Source organism: Gymnoscopelus braueri (assembly GCF_963280865.1).
Source record: "Gymnoscopelus braueri genome assembly, chromosome: 6".
NCBI classification, from domain to species: domain Eukaryota; kingdom Metazoa; phylum Chordata; class Actinopteri; order Myctophiformes; family Myctophidae; genus Gymnoscopelus; species Gymnoscopelus braueri.
The window spans coordinates 18,529,353-18,552,570 of record NC_137607.1 but is presented as its reverse complement, the minus strand read 5'-3'; the positions used below and the strand labels follow the sequence as shown (position 1 = coordinate 18,552,570).

The 23,218-nt window shown below is 42.7% G+C and overlaps 1 protein-coding gene across 3 annotated transcripts in view; it reads left to right on the top strand.

Annotated features, from left to right (window-relative positions):
• The window catches only part of nos1apa (nitric oxide synthase 1 (neuronal) adaptor protein a), a 281,657-nt gene that overhangs the window by 121,289 nt on the left and 137,150 nt on the right, over positions 1-23,218 (top strand). For all 3 annotated transcript variants that reach the window (XM_080431716.1, XM_080431715.1, XM_080431717.1), the window contains 2 exons: positions 2,136-2,244; positions 18,378-18,519. In XM_080431716.1, coding sequence (XP_080287842.1) covers positions 2,136-2,244; positions 18,378-18,519 — 251 coding nt within the window. The remainder of the gene's footprint in view (positions 1-2,135; positions 2,245-18,377; positions 18,520-23,218) is intronic.

Here is a 23,218-nt window from a genome sequence, read left to right as displayed (position 1 = left end):
ATGTTCGCTTTGAAAAAATATATATTCAAAGATTTTCAATAATCTTGACTATTTCCCCCCCCCAAAAATAGCAGATCTACAAGCTCGTAGCTATGAGCCGCGCTATGAGCTTGTAGATCTGCTATTTTTGAATAGCCAAAGAAATTAAAAAAAATGACACCGATGCTTTCCCGGTCTTAATGGGTTAAAGATACAGTAGAGAGCTCTGAGTGAGCTTGGTGTGTGCGTATAGACACACTGACTTCAGGACAGAATTTATAGGATTTCTGTCTGGAGCTGCCAGAAGACTTGGTGGTCATCATCATGACATCATCCATATGCTAGCTGGGTGGCCCGGGGGCCGAAAGTGCCAAAACACACACCACAGAACTGTCACTGAGGTTTGGATGAGAGAGGCTAAACACACAAACACGAACACAATGTTAACCTGTTCTGCCAAAGTCAGTAGGATGTAGCTGAAAACACATTTGAGGTTTTGTGAAGTTCGTTTTTTCCCCCTAACATTTCAATGTTATTCTTGTCCTACATATTCCCAAAGAGGTCAATTTACAAATCGACTGTATAAGCCTCCGTTTTTGAGAGAAAATGGTCTCAAACAGCTAATCAGCCAGTATGCATGCAGTACCATAATTGCTGCATCCTGCGGTTTGAATGTAGCTCATTTGTTACATGTTTCCATGAATGTTTTATCATGCATCAGTAATCATTCTAATCAATGCCAAAAGAGAGCGAGAGAGAGAAAAACTAAAAAGGATACAAAATGTATCTTGGCCAAATTTCTTTGCTGTTTGGATCAAAAGTATGTTTGGGTTCCACAGATACATCCCTGTCTTTGGTTTTGCTTTGGGTCCATGGCAGTAAAAACCTTCCTTTAGCCTGAAGGCGGCTTATTGTCTCCTCCAGGCCTAAGGCGGCGACACACACACACACGTCCATCTATGTGTGTGTGTGTGTGTGTGTGTGTGTGTGTGTGTGTGTGTGTCCGTCAGTCCGTCTGTGTACAGCTAATCTCCGGCACCGTTGGACCGACCAGTGTGAAACTGTGCACACACACTCCCTGGAGGCCAGAAGACTTTTTTTTAATATTATTCCTACTGATTTTGTCCAAACGTCATTCAAATCGGTACACATTATCTCTGTAGTCATGTGATCAAGACAGACTTTTCATATTTCATCCTGATTGCCTAAGATTGACTTCTACTACCTGGCCTGGCAGAAGCCTCTGCTCCGAGGAGCACATTTTTCTAGTTTGTACTCAACTGAAATGTGTTTCATTTGAAGATACATAATTTTGGTCGAGTGACACGTTCATGCGACAAAGTATAAATTAAGCCTTAGGGTCTTCTGATGTCATCATAATTTTTGTACAACTCACACCATAGATCTTTGAACACAGTGTCCTCCCTCCTGCAGGATATTATTTATTATTTCTCACTATTTCTCCTTGGCGGGGGGACGGCCTGTTTTTCTCAGTAACTTATATCTCCCCCCCCTGCCCTCCTGTAGGATATTACATATCTGTCCGTGCTCAATCTTTCCCCTCACCAGAGATTGCTCTATTTTGGTCTCTGGCTTAGTTCTCCCTATCTCCTCTACCTCGTACGATATTGTGTGTCTTCTGATTATGTTTCATTTTCTTTTCCTGTTTTCCTTCCACATTATTCTATCACACTTTGGCTATTAAAAAATAGCAGACCTACAAGCTCATAGCGCGGCACCGAGTGCCGCGCTACGAGCTTGTAGATCTGCTATTTTTGAAAAATCTTGAAAATGTGTGCAAATCTTTGAATGCATATATTTTTTAAAGCGAACAGTTGTAACTCAAATATTTGCTTCTGGGGGTCCCTGGAACTACATTTTTTGAGATGGGGGTCCGCGGCCAAATATACATATCAATTTGGGGGTCCTTGACATGAAAAGGTTTGAGAACCACTGCATTAGTGTGCATACATGTATTTCTCACTGTATCCCTCTTTACTTATGTTCTTATGCCTTTTTCAATGTCTGAAATAAGTTATGTGCAATATGATCTCATCTCAATGGTCCTCCTGTATCTGTATCTCCCTATCGTGACATTTTGTGTATTTTATTATTACTTTTTTATCTCAAACCTAAATTCACATTATGTCTTCCAGGATATTCTACGTGTCTCATGATTCCCAGGACCTGAAGATATTCAGCTACATCGCCAGAGATGGACAGAGCAACGTTTTCCGCTGCAATGTGTTCAAGTCCAAGAAGAAGGTGAGCCGAGTGTTGCCTCATTCTTTTACTCCGTCGCACGACATTGATGCGTGCCAAGAATAGCAAACCTACAAGCACGGAACGCGTTGCATCACAAACCGTTGTGAGCTTGTAGATCGGCTGTTTTCGGCGTGTGACACTGGCAGTGGTGTAAAGTAACTAAGTGTATTTACTCAAGTACTGTACTTAAGTTTACTGGTGTATTTCCAATTTCCAGTACTCTTACTTCTACTCCACTATATCTCAGAGGCAAATATTGTACTTTTACTAAACTACAATTATTTGAAAACTTTAGTTACTAGTTACTTTGTAGATTTTGATTATTATTACAAAACATACATTAACCACTTCAGCCCTATACACATTTTGGCCATTTGAAAATAGACATTCTACAAGCTCACAATGTGTCGCGATGCAACACATTGTGAGCTTGTAGATCTGCTATTTTCAAATGATTTTCATACATTTGAAAACTTGGAAATGGGACATTCTGCATAATGAGTACTTTCTACTTTTGGTACTATAAGTACATTTTGATATCAATGCTTGTGTACTTTTACTCAAGTAAATTTCAAATTCCGGACTTTCACTTGTAACAGAGTATTTCTACATTGATACTTTTCCCACCACTGACTGGACACTGTCATGCTGCAGAGTATACATCAGGGCTTGTGAGAGACGGTGTTCTGCACCGCTGCTGTTTGTAGGAGTTGCAGATGTAACAAACAAATGAGACCTAACTAACGGTCGGTATATGCAGAGCTCCTCCGCCAAAATCCCTGCCATCATATAAGGCTTCTTAGTTCCGCTACAGGGCTCCCATCATCTGCTGTCTTGTTTTTGAACCCCAAAGGTTGGCTGTGTTGCTTGGCTGTTGAGATTAATTTAATGGGATATAGATAGGGGGGTAGATATACATTTTCATGCATCATTTAGGCCCAGACAAAAGATAATGCAATTGCTTGCAATAATGCGGGAGGAAACACACTGTAGTAGGCCCACACAATCATCTGCAGGCAGCACTTTCTGAAAGACTTCCAGTAATAAAATGCAGTTTGAAGCACAATGCGGTGTGTGTTGCAGTGCTGCACACTTCCCCAAAACATTCCCCAACATTTTTTTAATGTTTATATTGCTGACCCATTGACCTACTGTAGTTTAGCACTGCTGTAGCCCTATGTAAAGAAATTAACCAAAAACATCCATCCATCCCTGTATGCATTTTTACCAGGTTGCCAAACCTGGTCTATATCTACACTCGCTAGTCCTGACTTGTTTGCTAGTCGTGACTTTTTCCTCATTGGCTGGTCCTTTAGCCAATGAGGGCTCAATGTCCTCTCAGAATATGGGATCTAAAGACGACCCGCAAGACTGTGTTCGGCCACTGTATGTATCTCTATGAACTGTGGCGCTGTTCCTCATTTGGCCTTTCAACGTTGCCATGTTTAGTGAGAGAAATAAGCAACCATATGGGATCTAAAAACGTTGCCATGTTTAGTGAGAGAAATAAGCAACCTGGTTATATCTTGTTTTATGTTTATATTGCTGACCCATTGACCTACTGTAGTTTAGCACTGCTGTAGCCCTATGTAAAGAAATTAACCAAAAACATCCATCCATCCCTGTATGCATTTTTATTGATGTACTGACATGTACAGTAATTGCCACCGACAATAGTTAAAAAGCTACAATCCAGAAGCTTTTTGTATGTGAATAAAACTTAGATTTTGACCAATCCTTATTGTAGAGTATGTTGCACAATATATAATTTAGCACATATGCAGTGGTTGGAGGTGATCTCCCTGCTCTACTATGAGAATATATTTTATCCTGTGTTCGGTTAGGAACACAGGTTGACAAGAGGTATTTTGACAAGAGGTATTTCAAGTTCAAAGTGTAATATCACCCCTGCCCAAGCGGTCTTAGCTCAGCAGTAGAAATGTCTAGCCCTCGCACGGGAGACCTGGATTTGAATCCCGGGGTAGGACATTAAATCTTACAGATTGCAGCTTTAAGGCAGTAGCTCCCACCCTGTGTATCCTGTGACGTTCTCAGTCAGGGCCCTGCCATTCCTCTGATGCCGGTGCACACAGCGGGGTCTTGCTCTTTAGAAGAATAATCTAGATTCCTCTAGACCTGTGGGCCTGTAATCGTGGTGAAGGGTTTAGTGAAGAAATAGCCTGAGCCCGTCTTCAATGACGAAGTGTCTTTCTTGACAGCTTTGTGGAAACAAAGTCGCAATAATGCTCAAACGCGTGACAGGAGCGCTAGAAATATATGGGTCCCCTGTTTTCCACTTCAGCTGCTGAGGCCCGGTGCAACGGTCGTAAGCTCAAGGCTCGCTTGGGTGAATGATTGCCAGTCAGATATCCACACACACACACTGACACACAGGCGGGCTCATCCATACAGGCACACTGACAGATACGCTCTCGCACAGATAGCTAGACCCTACAGGCAAGCAGTGGAAAAAGTACTCAAATGTTTTACTCAAGTAAAAGTATCAATACAGCAGTATAGAAATGCTCCGTTACAAGTATTGAATAAAAAATTTACTTGAGTAAAAATATGAAAGTATTGGTATCAACATGTACTGTCTTAACACATCGGGTGCCAAACACGGTCTGAACCGTGTTTGCGCAGAGTAGCGGTCCGGTGCCGAACACGGTCCAGACCGTGAAATATGTCTTTTTGTTTTTTTCGTTTTTCTCCACACGGGCGGGGCTAGAGCAGCTCTGGGAGTACCCATTGTGATCTTGAGAAGGATAGGCCAGATAGATCACCGGAAAAACAAAAACATGGCTCCCATCCACTTCCTGTCTATTTCCTTCTTTAAAACACCTATATCTCCGAATCTGTTTCCGGTGGGGAAAACCGGTCATGCGCGATGCGCGATCCCCCCCCATTGTAACTCGCGAGTGAAATGTTATCGTTCCAGGCTGTAGCCAGGGTCATCGCGCAACATGAATGGATGTTTTTTTTTACATGGATTTGCTCCTCGTGGAGTCTAGAGCTTTAAACAGCAAAGCGCAGTCAATGGGGAGAATGCTGGCACCCAACGTAAGTTGTTATGAAAAAATGCTGGCACCCAATGTGTTAAAGTACCAAAGTAGAAAGTACTCAATATGCAGAATGTCCCATTTCACAAGTTTTTTAATGTATGAAAATCGTTTGAAAATAGCAGATCTACAAGCTCACAATGCGTCGCATCGCGACTCATTGTGAGCTTGTAGATCGGCTATTTTCAAATGGCCGAAATGTATATAGGAGTAGAAGTAAAAGTATTGTAAATTGGAGATACTCAACTTAAGTACAAATACCTAAAAATTGTACTTAAGTACAGTGCTTGAGTAAATGTACTTAGTTACTTTACACCACTGCAGGCACGTCACACTTTCCAGAGAGAAGACAAAATGGAAAGTAAAGCAAATACAAAGATTTTTCTCAGGGCAAATTTGCGCCCTGAGGCCCCGATGCCACAAGGTCACACTTTGTTGCGTGACTTTGAGGTTGTGTATGTGCTTGTGTGTGTGTGCATGTATTGCTGTGTGTGTACAGTACACATGCATGTCATTTTTTGTGTGTATGTGCTCGCGCTCCTCTCTGTATAGATGTGTACGCATGCGTGTTTTGTAATGCTTGATTTATACTTAATTGTGCGCCGGTGTCGCACACTTAAAATGGCAGATCTACAAGCTCACAACGCGCCACGCCGCGTCGTGTCGTGAGCTTGTCAATCGGCTATTTGCGGTGCGCAACACCTGTGTGCAACGGAGTGTAACTCGGGCTTAAGAAGTCAGTGTTGCGTGGAGGTAGCGTACTCGCGGGGTTTTAGTAGTGATGGAAGGGGATGGACATGATCCTATTTAAACACTTCATCCTCCTTACTATGGGAATAAGCCTGGAAAATCTCACGAGGCACTCACTACAAAGGGAGATGTAGCGAGAGAGGAGCAAGACGAGAGAGAGGGAGGCGCACAATGAGCAAGAGAGTGAAAAATGAAAGGCAATTTAGAAAATGAGAAAGGCTTTTTTTTTTTGCCTGTTGAAAAATGTATGGAAGGTGCCACGTATTTCATGTCAAACGTGTGAAACGCCGTTCAAAGCAGCGGTTGTCTGCAGTGTTTAGATGGAGAGGACGGATAAGGATGAAGGTACAACACTGAGAACATTGAGGAGGAGATTAAGTAGATTTTATTTCTGTGTAATGAGCAGCAGTGAATGGTTGGGCTTTAAATCATATGGATGTTGAAAGGCTTTTCTGCCCTATTGCCTTAGACACCAACGCCAGTACGGCCTCCCTCTTCATCTCTCCCTCGACGCTTTCTCTCATGTTTGCCCTTGTAGTGACTCTTCAACCCTCTCTCTCTCTCGCCGTTTGCTCCTTGGCTGCTGCGAAGAGACTCTCTCTCTCTCTTTATCTCTATCTCTCTCTCTTTCTCTCTCTGCCTCCCATTTCCCATCTGGCAGTCTAAAGGAGGCTAATTAACGACCTGGCCTTCATCAGGTACACTTTAAGTGAGGGTTAGTGACCAGTGGGATTCGTCAGAGGACACATCATTGTCTGGGCTGAGAGCTGTGTGTGTGTGTTGCGTAATAGCTCTCCGTTCTTGGAAGATATGGCACTATCCTCTGAATTAAACTGGACTCTGTCCATCTCTCGCTTTCAAGTAGGACACTGGGAGGTTAAACTCAGGCCTCTTTACACGTGGCATCGACATGCGTCTCATGGCGATTCATCCATTCTTTCCCCTAGATAATTTACTGTACATGGTTGTTTTTTTTTTCACACGAGAGGAACTGTTTTAAAACACTGTAGGCAACCGGGCAACACAAAAATCCCTTCCTGAGGCCTTTGCTTATGTATGAGATGGTTTGGAATAGTCTACCCCATCCCTCAAAAAATTCACCATTTTACCATTTTACCATCAGAAAGATGATCCCCCCCTGCTTTGACTCCCCCCCCATTGTTTGTACATATAGTGTTATTTTTCTGTATTTTTGTGTTGATATTTGAACTGTTTGGTGCTACTATATGACTATGAATTGAATCCCAAGGACCTCAATGGAAACAAGACCGCAAGGTCAGACCTTTTAGTCAAAGTATTTTAAATGTAATTGTGCTGTTTTAAATGTTTTGCCTAATAAAATATTCAATCAATCAACACTGGTTACCTGTACACCGCTGGTCGGAATATCTGTTGTTTACCGTGAGGGGTAATGAGCCAGCTTTGAATCCAGCTCTTTTGGTGGTTAAGTTTAGTGGAAGTGAATGTCCTCTATTTCACTAGGTGGCGCTATGCTACCCATTCAGTGTGTGAGCAAGTCATTAATCATTGACGGTGATGATGTGTGAAAATGTTGCGAGTGCTATCGTATCCATCAGTGTTTTCGGTTTGCGGAATCCAATGCTATATACAGTATATTGCTGAATGCTCTCCAAGGATATACTTTCTCCCCCTCCCTCTAATCGCTATCCTGTATCTTAACCAATGTGGCATAAAAACATTAACGGGCCAAGCGTGAACAGAGATGCACATTAAGATAGAAATGATGAGACACGGCACGGGCTCTTAAACCTGGTAATGAGAATGTCACTTGGATATCTCTGCCGTCAACTTGACGACCTCTTCTATTTGAGACCATACGTGGTCCTTTAACCCATTAAGACCAGGAACGCATCTGTGTCATTTTAGATTTTAGCTATAGCCATTATTTTATTCTTTGGCTATTAAAAAATAGCAGATATACAAGCTCATAGCGTGGCACCGAGTGCCGCGCTATGAGCTTGTATATCTGCTATTTTTGAAAATTCGTGCAAATCTTTGAATAATTATATATATTTTTTTTTTTAAGTGAACATTTGTAACTCAAATCTTTGCTTCTGGGAGGTCCCTGGAACAACATATTTTGATGGGGATCGGCGGTCAAAAACATAATTTTGGGGGTCCTTGACAAGAAAAAGTTTGAGCACCGCTGATATAGCAACAATAGTTTTTTAGAAAAATTAAGACATTTGGTGAGACATTAGACAGTTACATTTGTTCGCTTAAAAAATATATACATTCAAAGATTTGCACATATTTTCAGGATTTTTCGAAGAAATAGCAGATCTACAAGCTCGTAGCACGGCACTCGGTGCCGCGCTATGAGTTTGTATATCTGCTATTTTTGAATAGCCCAAAGAAATCTAAAATGACACAGATGCGTTCCCGGTCTTAATGAGTTAAGCATACCAGTGAAACCCATTCATTGCCCACTTCATACCAATAAACATGTAATGAATAAAAATTCAGATTTTTCAGTTTTTTTGTTGTCTTTTTTTAAATCCCTGAACAGTGTCCTTTTAGTGGTTACAAGGTTTTGATGCAGGACCAGTGATCCGACGTCATAAACCCTTATAATGGGGAGCAGTAAATGTTCTTGTCTCATCTGTGATGTGTTAATGACACTGTCTTAGGGTTTTATGGGTCTCTCTCTGGGTCGTTGCCCTGTAACCAGATACTCTCGTTTGACGTCTGCTAATTTAAGTCTGATCATTTCAAGCTCATAGGCTCACAGCATAGCGTTGCAGTCCACCAGAAACGCTGTATGTCCAAAACGGAACTACTTTACAGGAAATGGGAAAAAAATACCTGTTTCTACTGTAGTTACTATTTAGCCACAAACGCTTGTTTATATTTTTAATTGGTTAAAAATGTACAAAACACATAGACATAATTATCTTTTTTAAAAAATATATATTTAAAATGTATACATCACATGACTAGACAAGACAAGACAATATATCCTCCTATAATTTGACAATGCTCTGTAGTGGTGTCATGGTCAAAATTGGTTCTGCCCGGTTCTCCTCAGTGGCATGGAGCAATTGATCTGAATTTGCACACAGCCATTGACCATTACCATTTCACCAAATCTCAGCTGTTTATTAGCGTTTTTGTGTCAAAGAAGGTCACCATGGTCACGGGGCTGCCCAGCTGTGGGATGGCCCCGCAAGCTACTGTATGGGACGAACTCCCCCCCGGGTTGCCAGATCATGTGCGCATATCCCCCCACGGATGCGTCCACTAGTTCATAACATCGCATAATTACATTTACCGGCAGGTTTACCAGCAATTTCAAGGTCAGTGCTTTCTTGTGTTTTTTAAACATCCCCTTCGGTTATCCCCCATAATTAACCATTTTCAACCTGGCTATACCATTTTGGGCATACCAGTCCAACATTATAGGTGAAACTCTGTTCACAGCATGCGTTGTGAGCTGCTAGATAAGCTATTTGAGCTACTTTTGCGCAATACTGTCATATGGCGACATATAAAATAGGGCATTAATTTATGAAAGAAAAAAACAACATAAAAGGATGAAATATGGAGATGGAAGGTTTTCTGCCCAACAGCGACGATAATGTGAGGGCGATGATGCCTCCTGCTGATGCTGATCAAGCACTAGATTTATAATCAGTGGTCAGGGTCTTATCTAGCAGGCAATCTTTCCTCTCAATTTAACAATTGCTTTTCATTTATTGCCACGGCTGAAGACACTCCACTCCCCACTCTTTGTTTACTGCATAAAGCAGAAGAATCACTTAAGATTAAAAAAAAGACTCTAATCATCATCATGATGTAGTGTGTTCAAGCCACTCCATTGGCATTAAGATAAACCTTTATCGATCCCCAGAGGGAAATTCAGATGTCACAGCAGCAACAGACATAACAGTAGTAGGACACACTTACTAAGGAAATTCCACACTTGTGTTTAGTGAAGCGATTTTATGTTCAACTCTGCTTTGGCTCTGTTCATCGTCTCTGCCACTGTCTCTGAAGACCTATATTCCAACAGTGGTTTTCTTTAATCTTAGAAAACAAATGTATTTAACCCATTTAAGCCCGGAAAGTCATTTTAGATTTGAACCACTATTTGGCAAGGGTTTAGCTTGCAGATCAGATTTTTTAAATGCACTTTGTGCAAATCTTTGAATATATGTTTTTTAAGCGAACATTTGTAACTCAAATACTTGCTACCGGGGGTCCCCGGAACAAAATATTTTGAGATGCACAAATACAATATACTGATATTATAGTGGCAAAGATTTGAGTTACAAATGTTCGCTTAAAAATAAAAAATCACACCCTGTGTGAAGTGGGCGGTGTCTTGCTAGCTAATCACAATACTGAATGGAGTCAACCAATCATGTACAAAAAATAAATACATTTATTGAAACACTCTTTATGATGGAAGAAACCATAACTTAAAAAAAACAAATTTATGTTTTTTTTTAAAGTTATGGTTTCTTATATAGGGCTATGCACATGTGTCATGTGACACTGGCCAATCACAGTCCTGAATAGACTGTGATTGGCCAATCACGGTGCAGGGTTAGGCGGGGTACTTTTTGGCCAATCACAGCGCAGGATTTGTTGTACAAATATCCAAACCTCACTTATAGGGGCGGTTTCACCGCCCAAAAAAAAATTATATATTCAAGTTAATAAAACATCAACTGATGCACACACTTGGACACATCATCAGTGTTGTTATACCTGGAGTCACTGGGTGTTTCGGGTCTTGTAACAGACACTCCTCCAGGCGACCCGACCGAGGCTGATCAGACCCCGGCCTGTGTCCAAGTGGCATGCTACTGCCCCCACTCTTGAGGGTTAGAGACGGTGCTAATTAGGGGGTTAGCATTAGTCTGGCACTAGCCAGACCGACAACGCGGACGCCATCAGTCCGGCCAAATGCCAGGCCAGGTTAGGTGAGATGTTAGCAGCAGATGTTGGCGACACTAAGGAGGCTCTCTAGGCACTGTGGGTTGCCTCCGGGCCCGTCTCCTCCTTCGTCTGACGAGAAGTAGGGGATTTTCTGTGCGTTGCGTCGTCCTTGCTACTGGGCACAGACCTCTCAATCTGCCTTGATGGATTAAACCCTTCCCTGCAGGTTTTTCACCGCAGCCTGTAGCATTTTTTGTTCTTCCTCGCGGAAGAAGTGGTTTGGGCTGCCATACCTCTCCAACCCCCGGGTCGCCGTTTCTCCGGCCGTTCTCTGTCTCTCCAGATGTCACCACACTCTTCGTGGTCGTTCAAAGATTTGCACAAATGTTCACAATTTTTAAAAAAATAGCAGATCTACAAGCTCATAGCGCAGCACCGAGTGCCGCGCTATGAGCTTGTAGATCTGCTATTTTTTTAATAGCCAAAGAAATCTGAAAATTACACGGATGCGTTCCCGGTCTTGACCCACCTATAGCATCGCTGTTCCGACTTGGTGAGGGTCTCTGCACATGCTGGCGATGAAGACATAGAGTTCCCTTGTGTTCTTCCGTACACAGACAGTTAAAACTAGTGGGTTTATAGCATCACTGTATGTCCTCTATATAATAACCCTAGGTTAATGATCCTTTCCACTCTAGTCTCTCCCTCTCTCTCTCTCTCTCTCTCTCAGTATTCAACGTTACACCTGAGCCGTGTCAGTGCTAATGACTGTCTGTGAAACCATAATGCTTGCTAATTGGCATTGGCTGAATGAAGGAGGGGAGTACGTTGGCATCCAGTGTTGGAACAAAGGGATGGCAATTACGCAGACAAAGCTTGTCATTAGGACAATGGAGCTGGCGATTCGCGGTCTGTGTTGTTAGCCCCAGACTCAAACAAGAGAAAGAGGGAGGGAGAGGGAGGGAGGGAGGGAGGGAGAGAGAGAGAGAGAGAGAGGGAATATATGGGGATGCCCTCCCCTTTAGTGTTTAACCCATTAACTGCTTAACTGCTTAGCATTCAGCTATTGCCTGCCAAAGACGTTTAAAAACGTCCTGAGAAAAAAAAAAAAACATTTTTTCAAAAAAAAAAAAAAAAAAAAAATTCTCTAATTATTTAGTATTGACACTCTTTCGATATTCCAAACGAATAAGGAGATAACAATTTCCAAAGATTTGCTGCTCCATCCACTTCAATGTTAAAATTCAAACGGACAAACAATTCACATTGTTTTTTGGTTTGAAACTACTGGTTTTGAGCTATTTTCAAACATCAAACAACACATGACAACAAGGTCATAATGACCTCGTTGACATTTGTGAAACCACACCTGAATCTCATCTGTGATTAGAAATTATCTGGGATCAATCATACTGGAGAAAAATATTCTGTGGCTATGCGAAAAGGTACCAAAATCGCTCAAAACCCTGGCAGAGGCTACAGACTTTTTGAAAAAACTCTGGCAGTCAATGTGTTAAGACCTGAGGCCGATTCTACAAAATGTCTTCTAATCAGTTTTAAAAAAAAAAAGCTATGTTGCTACTGTACATCAGTGGTTCTCAAACTTTTTCATGTCAAGGACCCCCAAAATGATATGTATTTGGCCGCTGACCCCCATCTCAAAATGTGTTGTTCCAGGGACCCCCCAGAAGCAAAGATTTGAGTTAAAAATGTTCACTTTAAAAAAATATATATATTCAAAGATTTGCACAAATGTTCACGATTTTTTCAAAAATAGCAGATCTACAACGAGCTTGTAGATCTGCTATTTTAGCCAAAGCAACTAGCCAAAGAAATCTTAAAATGACACACAGATGCGTTCCCGATCTTAAAGGGTTAATCCACAAAACAAGCTTCAGAAGAGTCACTGACATAGTGACATATCATCAGTGCAATACACATTATTTACTACACACACAAACCCTTCCATTCACTAATATAAATTCATCGCTGATCTTGGTGCACTGCACACACTCCCTGATGGGGAAACCCCCCCACCTCAACCCACCCCCCCCCTCTTTTTTTAATCTTCTCAAAGAAATGAAAGCCTTTTGTGAACATTAGGGCCAACATTATTGTGCCTACACTGCTCAATGTCTTAACCCATTCAATCCGGAGGATGCATCTGTCATTTTAGATTTGTTTGGCTATTCAAAAATAGCAGATATACAAGCTCATAGCGCGGCATGGTTGGTGCCGCGCTATGAGCTTGTAGATCTGCTATTTTTGAAAAATCGTGAAAATGTGTGCAAATCTTTGAATATATATATTATTTTTTAAAGCGAATATTTGTAACTCAAATATTTGCATCTGGGGGTCCCTGGAACAAAACATTTTCACAAAAATATATATTTAAAGATTTGCACAAGTTTTCACGATTTTTCAAAAAAATAGCCAAATAAATCTAAAATGACAGAGATGTGTTTCCGGATTGAATGGGTTAACAGAAGTGGAGGTAATTTTGTGCTATTGTAGCCTTTCTTTGCAACACCTTTTTTGTCTTGTTGTTCCCTGCAATTCCCCGATGCACGGCCAGTAAATAAAGTGTGGTGGACTTGAGTGAAAGACTAAACAATGGAGGAGAGAGAGCGAGCGTGTGTGAAGAAGGCGAGGGGAGCGGCCGGTTCTAATCAGAACCAAATTCCCCCAACGTTCTCGCCTCGTTTACTCTTTTCTAGTGTGTTTTGATCCCTTTGTCCCTCCTCTGTGTCGGCGCTGTTGTGTTTGCCTCGGAATGGGCTCTGAAAGTCCCCAACATCTGTGGGCAATCTGGGAATATAATAAGCGCTTTTGATAAAATGTGATTGTATCACACAATTGAGAATGATGATCTCAGGCGCCATGCTTATTGTTGGGGGAGAGAGAGAGACAGAGACTTGGAGCATGAGAGAGGATGGAGAGAAAGAGGGAATAGAAGGGAGTTTGGGGCCACAGAGGGTTTGGGTGAAAGGATGGAGAGAAAGATTGATAAGCCATTAAGTGTAATTGTCTTTTGGCAGTGGATATATTCAGCCATCAGCAAACACTATTAGGATGTTGGGCGCTCCCCAGATCCTTACCCTAACCATACCAAACCCATGTCTAAACATAACCATACTAATGGTATCTAATCTTAAAGGACGACTTCACCCATTTTCAACCAGTCATCATATAATTGGTCCTCACTAACATTCACCATAATATGCCACCATTTTTGTCTACTTACTCTGTGGGGTGTGGACACTTACCAGTGACATCGATGAGGAATCCAAGCTAATAGAAACGGCAGGCTTTTTTATTTTATTTAAAAAAAAATATCCCACGATTTTGCAACCCCATTCTTTTTTCACCCAGTGCCAATTGTCAAAGTAATCCTGGGCGCTACACTCCCTCTGCCAGCCGAGGGAGAGCCCAGAGCCGAGCTCATGCTTCCTTCAATGCATGAGCGCTAACAAACCTTATCACCTGACAGGGGGGAGTTTCCCCAGTTGGACGTAGCGCGTGGAAGGAACACGTTATTCCAACCAGTTCCTTTCCCCTCCATCAGGCGCCCTGGCTGACCAGGGGGAGGCAGTATAGAGACCACAATTACTGCATGTTTTTTTTAGGGTACCTACCCTAGGGGACACGGGGAGAACATGCAAACTCCACACAGAAAGGCCCTTTTGCCAACCCCACCTAGGGTATGGGCACTGATGACGCGGAGGAGAGGACACGCCCCTAGCGCCCCAGGACCTTCTAGCTGTGAGGCGACAGCGCTACCGACTGCGCCACCGTGCCCCTTACTGCAGGCTTTCTATTCCTGCGAAGTTAGCATGCTATAATAGAAGCCATTGTTATTGCGGTAATAACATAAAAAATCACACCCAGTGTGAAGTGGGCGGTGTGGTCATCACAGTGATGGAAGAAGTGATGGAAGAAAAGTAATATTGTGGACCAAACATTGTACACCCCTAACTTAAAAAAAAACATAAATGCGTTTTTTTTAAGTGCATAGTCCTATTTATAGGGCTATGCACATGTGTCATGTTTCACTAGCCAATCACAGTCCTGAATAGACTGTGATTGGCCAATCACGGTGCAGGGTTAGGGGGGTACAATGGTGGCCAATCACAGCGCAGGGTTGGGGGGATGCAATGGGACCCCCTGTCCAAACCTCACATATAGGGGCGGTTTCACTGCCCAAAAAAACCCAAAAAATTAAATTGTGTTTGAAAAACAAAACCTGCCTACCAGGTTTCTGAAGTGTCCGCAGCCCTCCTATAAGACATAGACTGAGTAGAGAGAAATTGCACCATTTTATCATGAGCATTAGTGAGGACCAATTATATGAAGATTTAGGTTGAAAATGGGTGAAGTCGTTAAACTACAATTAACAAATTAAACCACACCAAACCATGCCTAAACTTAACCAACTGCAATATATGGCCAGTTGATTGGTCAGGACTAATGCGCATGTTTACAAGCGGAGTAATCCGCTTGTAAACATGGAGGTTGAGGTGGCTGAAATACCTACAGTCGTACCTTTTGGTTTCAATCAGGCATTGTGTATCTCGTAGGAGCAGAAGGCGTAGGTGGAATGTTGGTGGTATATTACAAGAACTTGTTTTCTCACACAATGCACACCTGTCTCCATTATGTTTGTGCATCTGGAACAGCCTCAAAGGAAAGCACTTATTGCAGGCCAGAGAACCGTGTGAGGTAGAAATATTGAATATACAGTAGAGACTATGGGGAGAGAGACCAAGAACAAAGAAGGAGAGATAACCAGTGCTGTGTGGTGAAACAAAACCGTCTTGATCCTGAAGAGTTGAACTACAGTATACAAAGAGAGAAGGGGTGGTGTTGTGAGAATAACTGGAGAGAGAGAGAGAGAGAGAGAGAGGGAGGGAGGGAGGGAGAGAGGCAGCCCATTCTCATCCACAGCTCGTATCATATTGAAGCTTTTGTCAATCAAATCAGCATCCATTACCCATTACGTCCGCAGCGGACATAATGGATGCTGATTGGATTGACAAAGCTTTACTGGGCTTAGAGTAGTACTGCCCAGTGCCCAACCTACCCTTTCACATCTGGAACTGAAAATGGACTCCTACGTTAAATCTAAAGCGGCAGTTTTGGAGGCATACAAACCAAGGAGCCTAATATATATATATTAAAATTGGCTACTGGCCGTACTGGGAGGGCCGGTAACTGTTGTCACTAATAATTATTTATTTTTCTTTGTCTGTCTGTTTTGTTATTAACCAGTAATGGGGGAGGGGGGTTAAAAAACCTGATGTGTTAAAATGGTGTGTTCATTTGGTAATAAAATAGAGTCCGTACGCATCTGGACATTCATTAACATGGGTTTCCACCGTCAGGTTTACTTCCTGATTGTAAAATCCTCTGGTCTGACCATGCATTATACAGGTTTGTCTTGTAGTGCGTGTCTGTCTGAGGATATTGGGTAATGTTTATGCCTGATAGTGTAATATCTAACTTAAGCTTATTGTTTGTGGTGTCTCCCTGACACCCATCCAGCTAGTCAACCATGGCATGACCATCCAACAGGCCCATCCGTCCATGCTATGGGATCTCGAGACTCCCTCAACTACTGACAATACTGGTGGCCACCAACTGAACAGTGCAGCAATTATCATCAGTGGTGTAAAGTAACTAAGTACATTTACTCAAGTACTGTACTCCACTACAATTATTTTAAAACTTTAGTTACTAGCTACATTGCAGATATAAATATGTTACATTATAAAACATACATTAACCACTTTAGCCCTTATACCTAGGCTATTTGAAAATAGCCAATCTACAAGCTCACAACGCGTCGCATCGTGACGCGTTGTGAGCTTGTAGATCTGCTATTTTCAAACATTTTAGTACTTTTACTTTTGGTACTTTAAGTACATTGCGGAACCAAAACTCTTGTACTTTTACTCAAGTAAATTTAGACTTTTACTTGTAACGGAGTACTGACTACTTACTGAGTTACTTACTTACACTGATTATCATGCATGTGTATTGTGTAATATCACTTCATAGTTATATAAACAATAATACTAATGTTAATTGCTGGGGGTTTACTCTCTCCACTGAGTCATACAATGCAGTATGGTGCTGAACCCTGAACGAGAGCTTAAATTGTGTAACACACAGCCTTGAGAGGTTAACAAAGGAGTCTATTGAACACCAGGAGCGTCTTTTCCAGATGTGAAAGGGTACCTTGAACATACGGTACAATATAGATTGGATAGACAAGAGTGCCGATGTGTGGCGAGATGAGGAGATGAGAATGTGTTGAGAGAGACCAGCAGGGTGGAAATAAATGAACACTGTGGGTTTTACTAAGTATCTCATTTCTATCCCGTCTGCCCACAGAGGAGAACACCTGGGACGGGTGGCTGTCCTACTCTTGCCACAATATCTCTGGCTGGCAATCCAGCACCAAGCAGCCCTCGCCAGGATCGGTTATGCTCTAATGTTGCTGCAGAAATCCCTCAGTGCTGCTCTGGAGATGCCAGAGTTTTAGTTTCTTATTCTCCAAAACTTCTCTGGGTGTAGGCCAAATGCCCCGTTCTCATCTGAGTCTCAGGCGTAGCACCACCTGCTGCATTCCCAGTTTTCAATTTAATATGGAGCCCAGATGAATATTGTGTATTGCTGCTGGGCCAGATAATATTCGGTTGATAGTTTGGGCTTAGTCTCAACTCGGCGCAAAGTCTTTATACCCGGGGGCGGGGCTGAGGCCGAGAACAGTTTTGTCTGCAGAGTGAGCTGTTCAGGTGTTTTTTGGGTTCTTCAACAACGCAGTGCTATGGTTCAAGCGATGGATCAATAGCATTTGGGGGCTAGGCCTCGATGCCCTGTAATGAAATTTTCCCTCGCTCCCTTCCTCTCCTGCCTTTTCTTCTGAGAAGCTGAACGGCAGAAGGTTGATAACAGATTGAGGCACCCACATGGTTTCACCTGACCTGCCTTTTAAACAGCAGGGCAGATGGTGAGAGAGGAGAAATACAGGCAGGCGCACTCACGCACACACACACGCGTGCAAACGCTGCATAGATCCAGCACCAAAGAACTAAAGAGAACTTGTCTTTCTTTCACGTTTCTTACTCTTTTACTCTTCTCTCGTTATCTTTGTTTTTCTATTTCTCTGTTCTCTGCCAACTTAAGTGTGTGTGTGTGTCTCCGCGGCTTATCTCGCAAACCACTGAACCGATCGTGACAAATCTCTGTTCCTATTTTTCACATTTTGTGAATTCATAATCCATGTTCTCAGTACTGCCATCCCTCCATATTTAGGCAAGACTGGCGTTATCAGCAGCACCATAGACTCCCTCTTGTCTTTCACTCTTCTCTCTTTCCTTTCTCTCCTGCTCACTCTGTGTTGTTTCTCGTCCCCAGAGTCAGGCCATGCGGATTGTGCGGACAGTGGGCCAGGCCTTTGAAGTGTGCCACAAACTCAGTCTGCTGCACACACAGCAGAACGCGGACGGACAGGAGGACTGCAACAGTGAAAAGATCTGCAACGACTCGTCTGTCACAGGTACACACACACACACACACACACACACACACACACACACACACACACACACACACACACACACACACACACACACACACACACACACACACACACACACACACACGCTCACACATCTTACTCAAAAGGGTACATTTCTGCATAATTACAGGCATGGTAGAAGTCCCACCTTTTTTATTGAACGCAGTTCAAAGTGAATCACTGTCACTTTATCGCTCTTCCACCGAGAGGATGGTTTGGAAAATTGCTCTTTTATTTCCCTTGCAGCTGTTTGACGATGCAAAATGTGACCTTTCAGTTGATTGATAGGCATTTATGTTTGGTGACAACATGCTTATTCATTTGAGATAGAGCAGGCTGCAGTGAATGCAGACATAGTGAGAGTGACTATGCAAGATAACAATGGAATGCACTCATGAAACATCATCATATATGTCTACCCACTATAGACATATATACAGTACATTTGAGGTATCTACCTCATATCTCAAAGTTTTATGTTTAATTAATGCCCTACTTCATCATACTACAGTGTCACACAAATATAGCTGCAAGCTAATATCTACAAGCTCACAACGTGTCACTATACGACGCATTGTGAGCATGTAGGCAATTCTTGCTGCTTTAAGTGGTTAAGTCTGTGGGGTTTCTAAATATTGAATCCAATGAAAAGTATTAACTCTTTTACTGCCATGGACGCGTTTTCGAGTCAATTGGTACTTGGTCCACATGGCCATTGATGCGTTAGACGCAAAAAAAACACCAAAAATATGTGTTAGTTTTTTTCACACAGAACCAGAGATAACGTGATCCGAAGATTTACTGCTCCATTCACTTCCTGGTTAACTTATTACTTAAAAATGCTGTATCTCGGCTCCTGTGTACTTTTTTTTTTTACTATGTATTTTTTGTTGAGACATGCTATTTTCAAAGGCAGACAACATAATGTCAACGAGGTCGCGATGACCCGTTGACATTTGTGAAACCACACAGTGAAGCCCTCCGTGATTAGCAACCATCAGGGGATCGATCATACTGGAGATAAATATTCTGTGACTACTTGAAAAGGTTCTAAAACACAAAAATCGCTGGCAGTGGGTGAGTTTATTAATGTATACTGGCAGTTACTGACTTTCTTTTCCCGTTTTCTGACATAGTAGCAGTTTTGGTTTCCGCTTGACAGCAAGGATATGTATGTTCATGTATTCCGTCAGGCACATACCACTGTCACGCCTTACAAATGGACGGCACCCATGGCTCACGATATCTACACATTCTACAGACCCAGACTATACAGACTCCTAGTGTACTCCCTGCATGCTTTGTACTCAAGACGGAGAGAGTGATGTGATGCATGTTACTGATGAGTCAACCTTCAGGAAAAAAGCAATGGAGCAGTTGAGGGGCTGAGCCCCTCTTTATCCTTCCCGTAGCTATAGCCCAAAGGCACAGGGTGTATGTATTGTACATGTGCATGTGTGCGCGTGCCTGCACACATTCAGCAAGCGATTTAGGGAATGCAAAGGGTGCTAATGCATTTCCTCAGTAACACCTAGAAATGTCCACATCATGACTTAACCTATTAAGACCTGGAACGCATCTGTGTGTCATTTTAAGATTTCTTTGGGCTATTAAAAAATAGCAGATATACAAGCTCATAGCGCGGCACTCTGTGCCGCGCTATGAGCTTGTAGATCTGCTATTATTTGAAAAATCTAGAGCAAATCTTTGAATATATATATATATGTTTTAAAGCGAACATTTTTAACTCCGATCTGTGCTTCTGGGGGTCCCTGGAACAACATATTTTGAGATGGGGGTCTGTGGCCTAATACATATCATTTTGGGGGTCCTTGACATGGAAAAGTTGGAGCAGCACTGCATATAGCAACATCAAAGTTTGTTAAAAAAAATTAGAATATAATTTATATTCAAAAATGTGTAAAAAAAAAATCTCGTTTTTTCTAAAATAGCATTTTTTAATAGCCCAAAGAAATCTAAAACAATTACACAGATGGGTTCCCGGTCGTAATGGGTTAAACATGGCAAATAGCTTCTTTGGTCATTCACAGCGACGAGGTCAAGGACTGCTGTCCACGAGCCGTTGCGTTGCACAGCTCCGACAGTGTCTGAAATGTTGGGCCTTGTCCATGCAGTGTGCTGGCCGGTGCTACGACCATAGCTCAGCGTGAGCTTGTTATTATACAAGAGCTACCAAAGGTTTAAAACATAAAGAGAAGGTAATTGTTTGTGGAAACAAGAAATTGCTGCCGTAATTGCTGCAGCAATTTTACATAGTTCATAATATGTGAAAGCACAGGGAATCAATTATCCAAGGAGCCGAGGCGCTTATCTGGAGCTTATTCGATGCTAATTATCATGGTAATGGAAAGAGAAGGGGAAGGAGGTGGAGATAAGAGCAGAGGTGTCTGAACAATGGAACAAGCGAAGCACCTGCATCCCCGCTTAGGAATCAGACAAACTTAAGGCGTCGCTTGCACGTTTTCTGATTATAAGAAGAAAAAAGGATGGATATTCAAGAAAAACAAAAACAAATCTTGTTGGCACTCGTATTCTTGGTAATCAAAAGCATTATGCACACCTGGGTTTTGTCTTTGTGATAGGTGTGTTGATGGAGTAAACACGTTCACAGATCAAAGAATATAAATACCCGCACACTGTCTTCACTTGCTCGAGAAAAATAGCTTAAAAAACTCGACATTTTGGTCAAGGACCTTCAGTATTCAGGCATCTGAACAGACGCTGGAAAGAAGGTAGCGAGGGATTAAAACACATTTTCTTTAATGATCGAGTGAAGGTCGGTGTGTGGAACTTTTTGTTCTTGGCTCGCATACTCTTAAAATAAGAGAGTACTTTACTGGTGGGCGTAAAGCAGCTCTAAAGGTGAAAAGCCCATTGAGGCTTGGGGGGTGGGGGGGGGGGGATTTCACGGTATGCAAACAAAAGAAATGGCAGCCATTTGTCCCAGTGATTTCCACTCTGACACAAATGTCCTCAGCATTCCTTTCAGAGTCTAGCTGAAATGCTCAAGCAAGCCATCTGTCTGAAGGTGGTATAGTAGGGGGCAGTGGTGCAATGGTGATCCCCCCCCCCCCCCCCCCCCCCGGTGGAACGGTATTTTAATGACGTCGCGTGCATGCGCGAGCGCCTACATGTGCCCAATGCGCACAGAACCGCTGATATAGTATGCGAGTCAACTCGTGGCGAGACCAGCATTGCAAAATATCATCTTAATGACCTTAATGTGTGATTAATATTAATTAGGTTCACAGGTGTATAAATAGTAGGAGCCATGTTTGTATAGGAAATGACTATTTTCTAGCTTAGTTTTAGTCTTTGTAAATCTTCTCAAGGACTAAAAGGTTTTAGGGTTTTGAACAAGTCTCTTCTTCTTTGGTGGAGGCATTCTTGTTGTGTGCAGACAGGATACCACAGCAGCAGTACTGTAGCCATAGTGCTGCATCGCGACGCGTTGTGAGCTTGTAGATCTGCTATTTTCAAATAACTGATGTATATGTTAAAGTGCTCATGTGGCCCATAGTCGCTGCTTTTGGGCTGGTTTTCCTAGACCTGGTTGCTTGTTTCTCTCACATAATCTGGCAACACTGTCCATACCTGAGAGAAAACAACGTCAGCGAGGCTGAGGCTACCTGCTTAGCGGTCACCTCTATCAAAGGGAAAGCCTTGGGGTATCTGGTGGTATAGTCACTAACGACCACTATAAACTTTGTTCCCTGCCTGGCTTCCTCTCCACTGGGCCCACTATATCTATGCCTACTGTATATGTTCAAATGGAGTACAGATGACAGGAAGTGGAGCAAGTAGCCTCGATCTCCAGGCTTTTATTGCTTAGTTTTGCTAAAAAATAAAAGCCTGGCCCAACCATAGCCTGTACTGGGTATGAGGAAGTGTTTCATTTCCCAACCAACCAGAGTGCAGTGGGCGTCGCTCGTAATGTTGTGTTAACGGGGCGGGGGTTGACGGACAGATCGGTGAACCAATGGGATCAGCCGCAATCTCTCGCCGGCTCTATACACCCGCCCCTCTATACACGAAATCAGGAGCGTTGGGGCAGACTATGGAGCAAGAGGTACAGGGGGCAGTATAGTAGCCGTGCTGCTGTCAACTAGCATTGTGGACAAGTTTTACAATAATCCTTGACTTGGCTGTACATGCATGGCCAGTAAAAACCCTTTGGAGATGCACATGAATTCGAGGTGACCTGCCCAAGGGATGGTGTGACCTATCCCCAAAACTTCCTCTCTGCAGGACTTGAAGGGTTCCTTTGCTTTCTCATTTGAAGCAGTGCACACAGGTGTGACGTTCAAAGGGCAACGGATTTGCAGCTGTGCAGCTGTAAGTGCTTGTTCCGTCTGCTCTGTTGACTGCAGCATACGCAACCCTACTTGCAGTTTGCATCTCTGCAATGATAATTACAATTTAGGAATGTAGTGGGCGCTCTTATCCAGAGCTCAACGACAGAGTGCAAGGTCGGAGTAAAATGACATGAACCATTGTCAATAAATACATAAGTACATGGTCACAGTCTGTCCTCCTGTGTGACTGACTGTGGGCTCTATTACAACCTCTACCAGTGGCATTAGTTGCAGATTGTCTGCATGTACAGTATGGTGTGCTGGGTAGGGGTGCTGTAACTGGCTGTATGTCCCTAATAGGA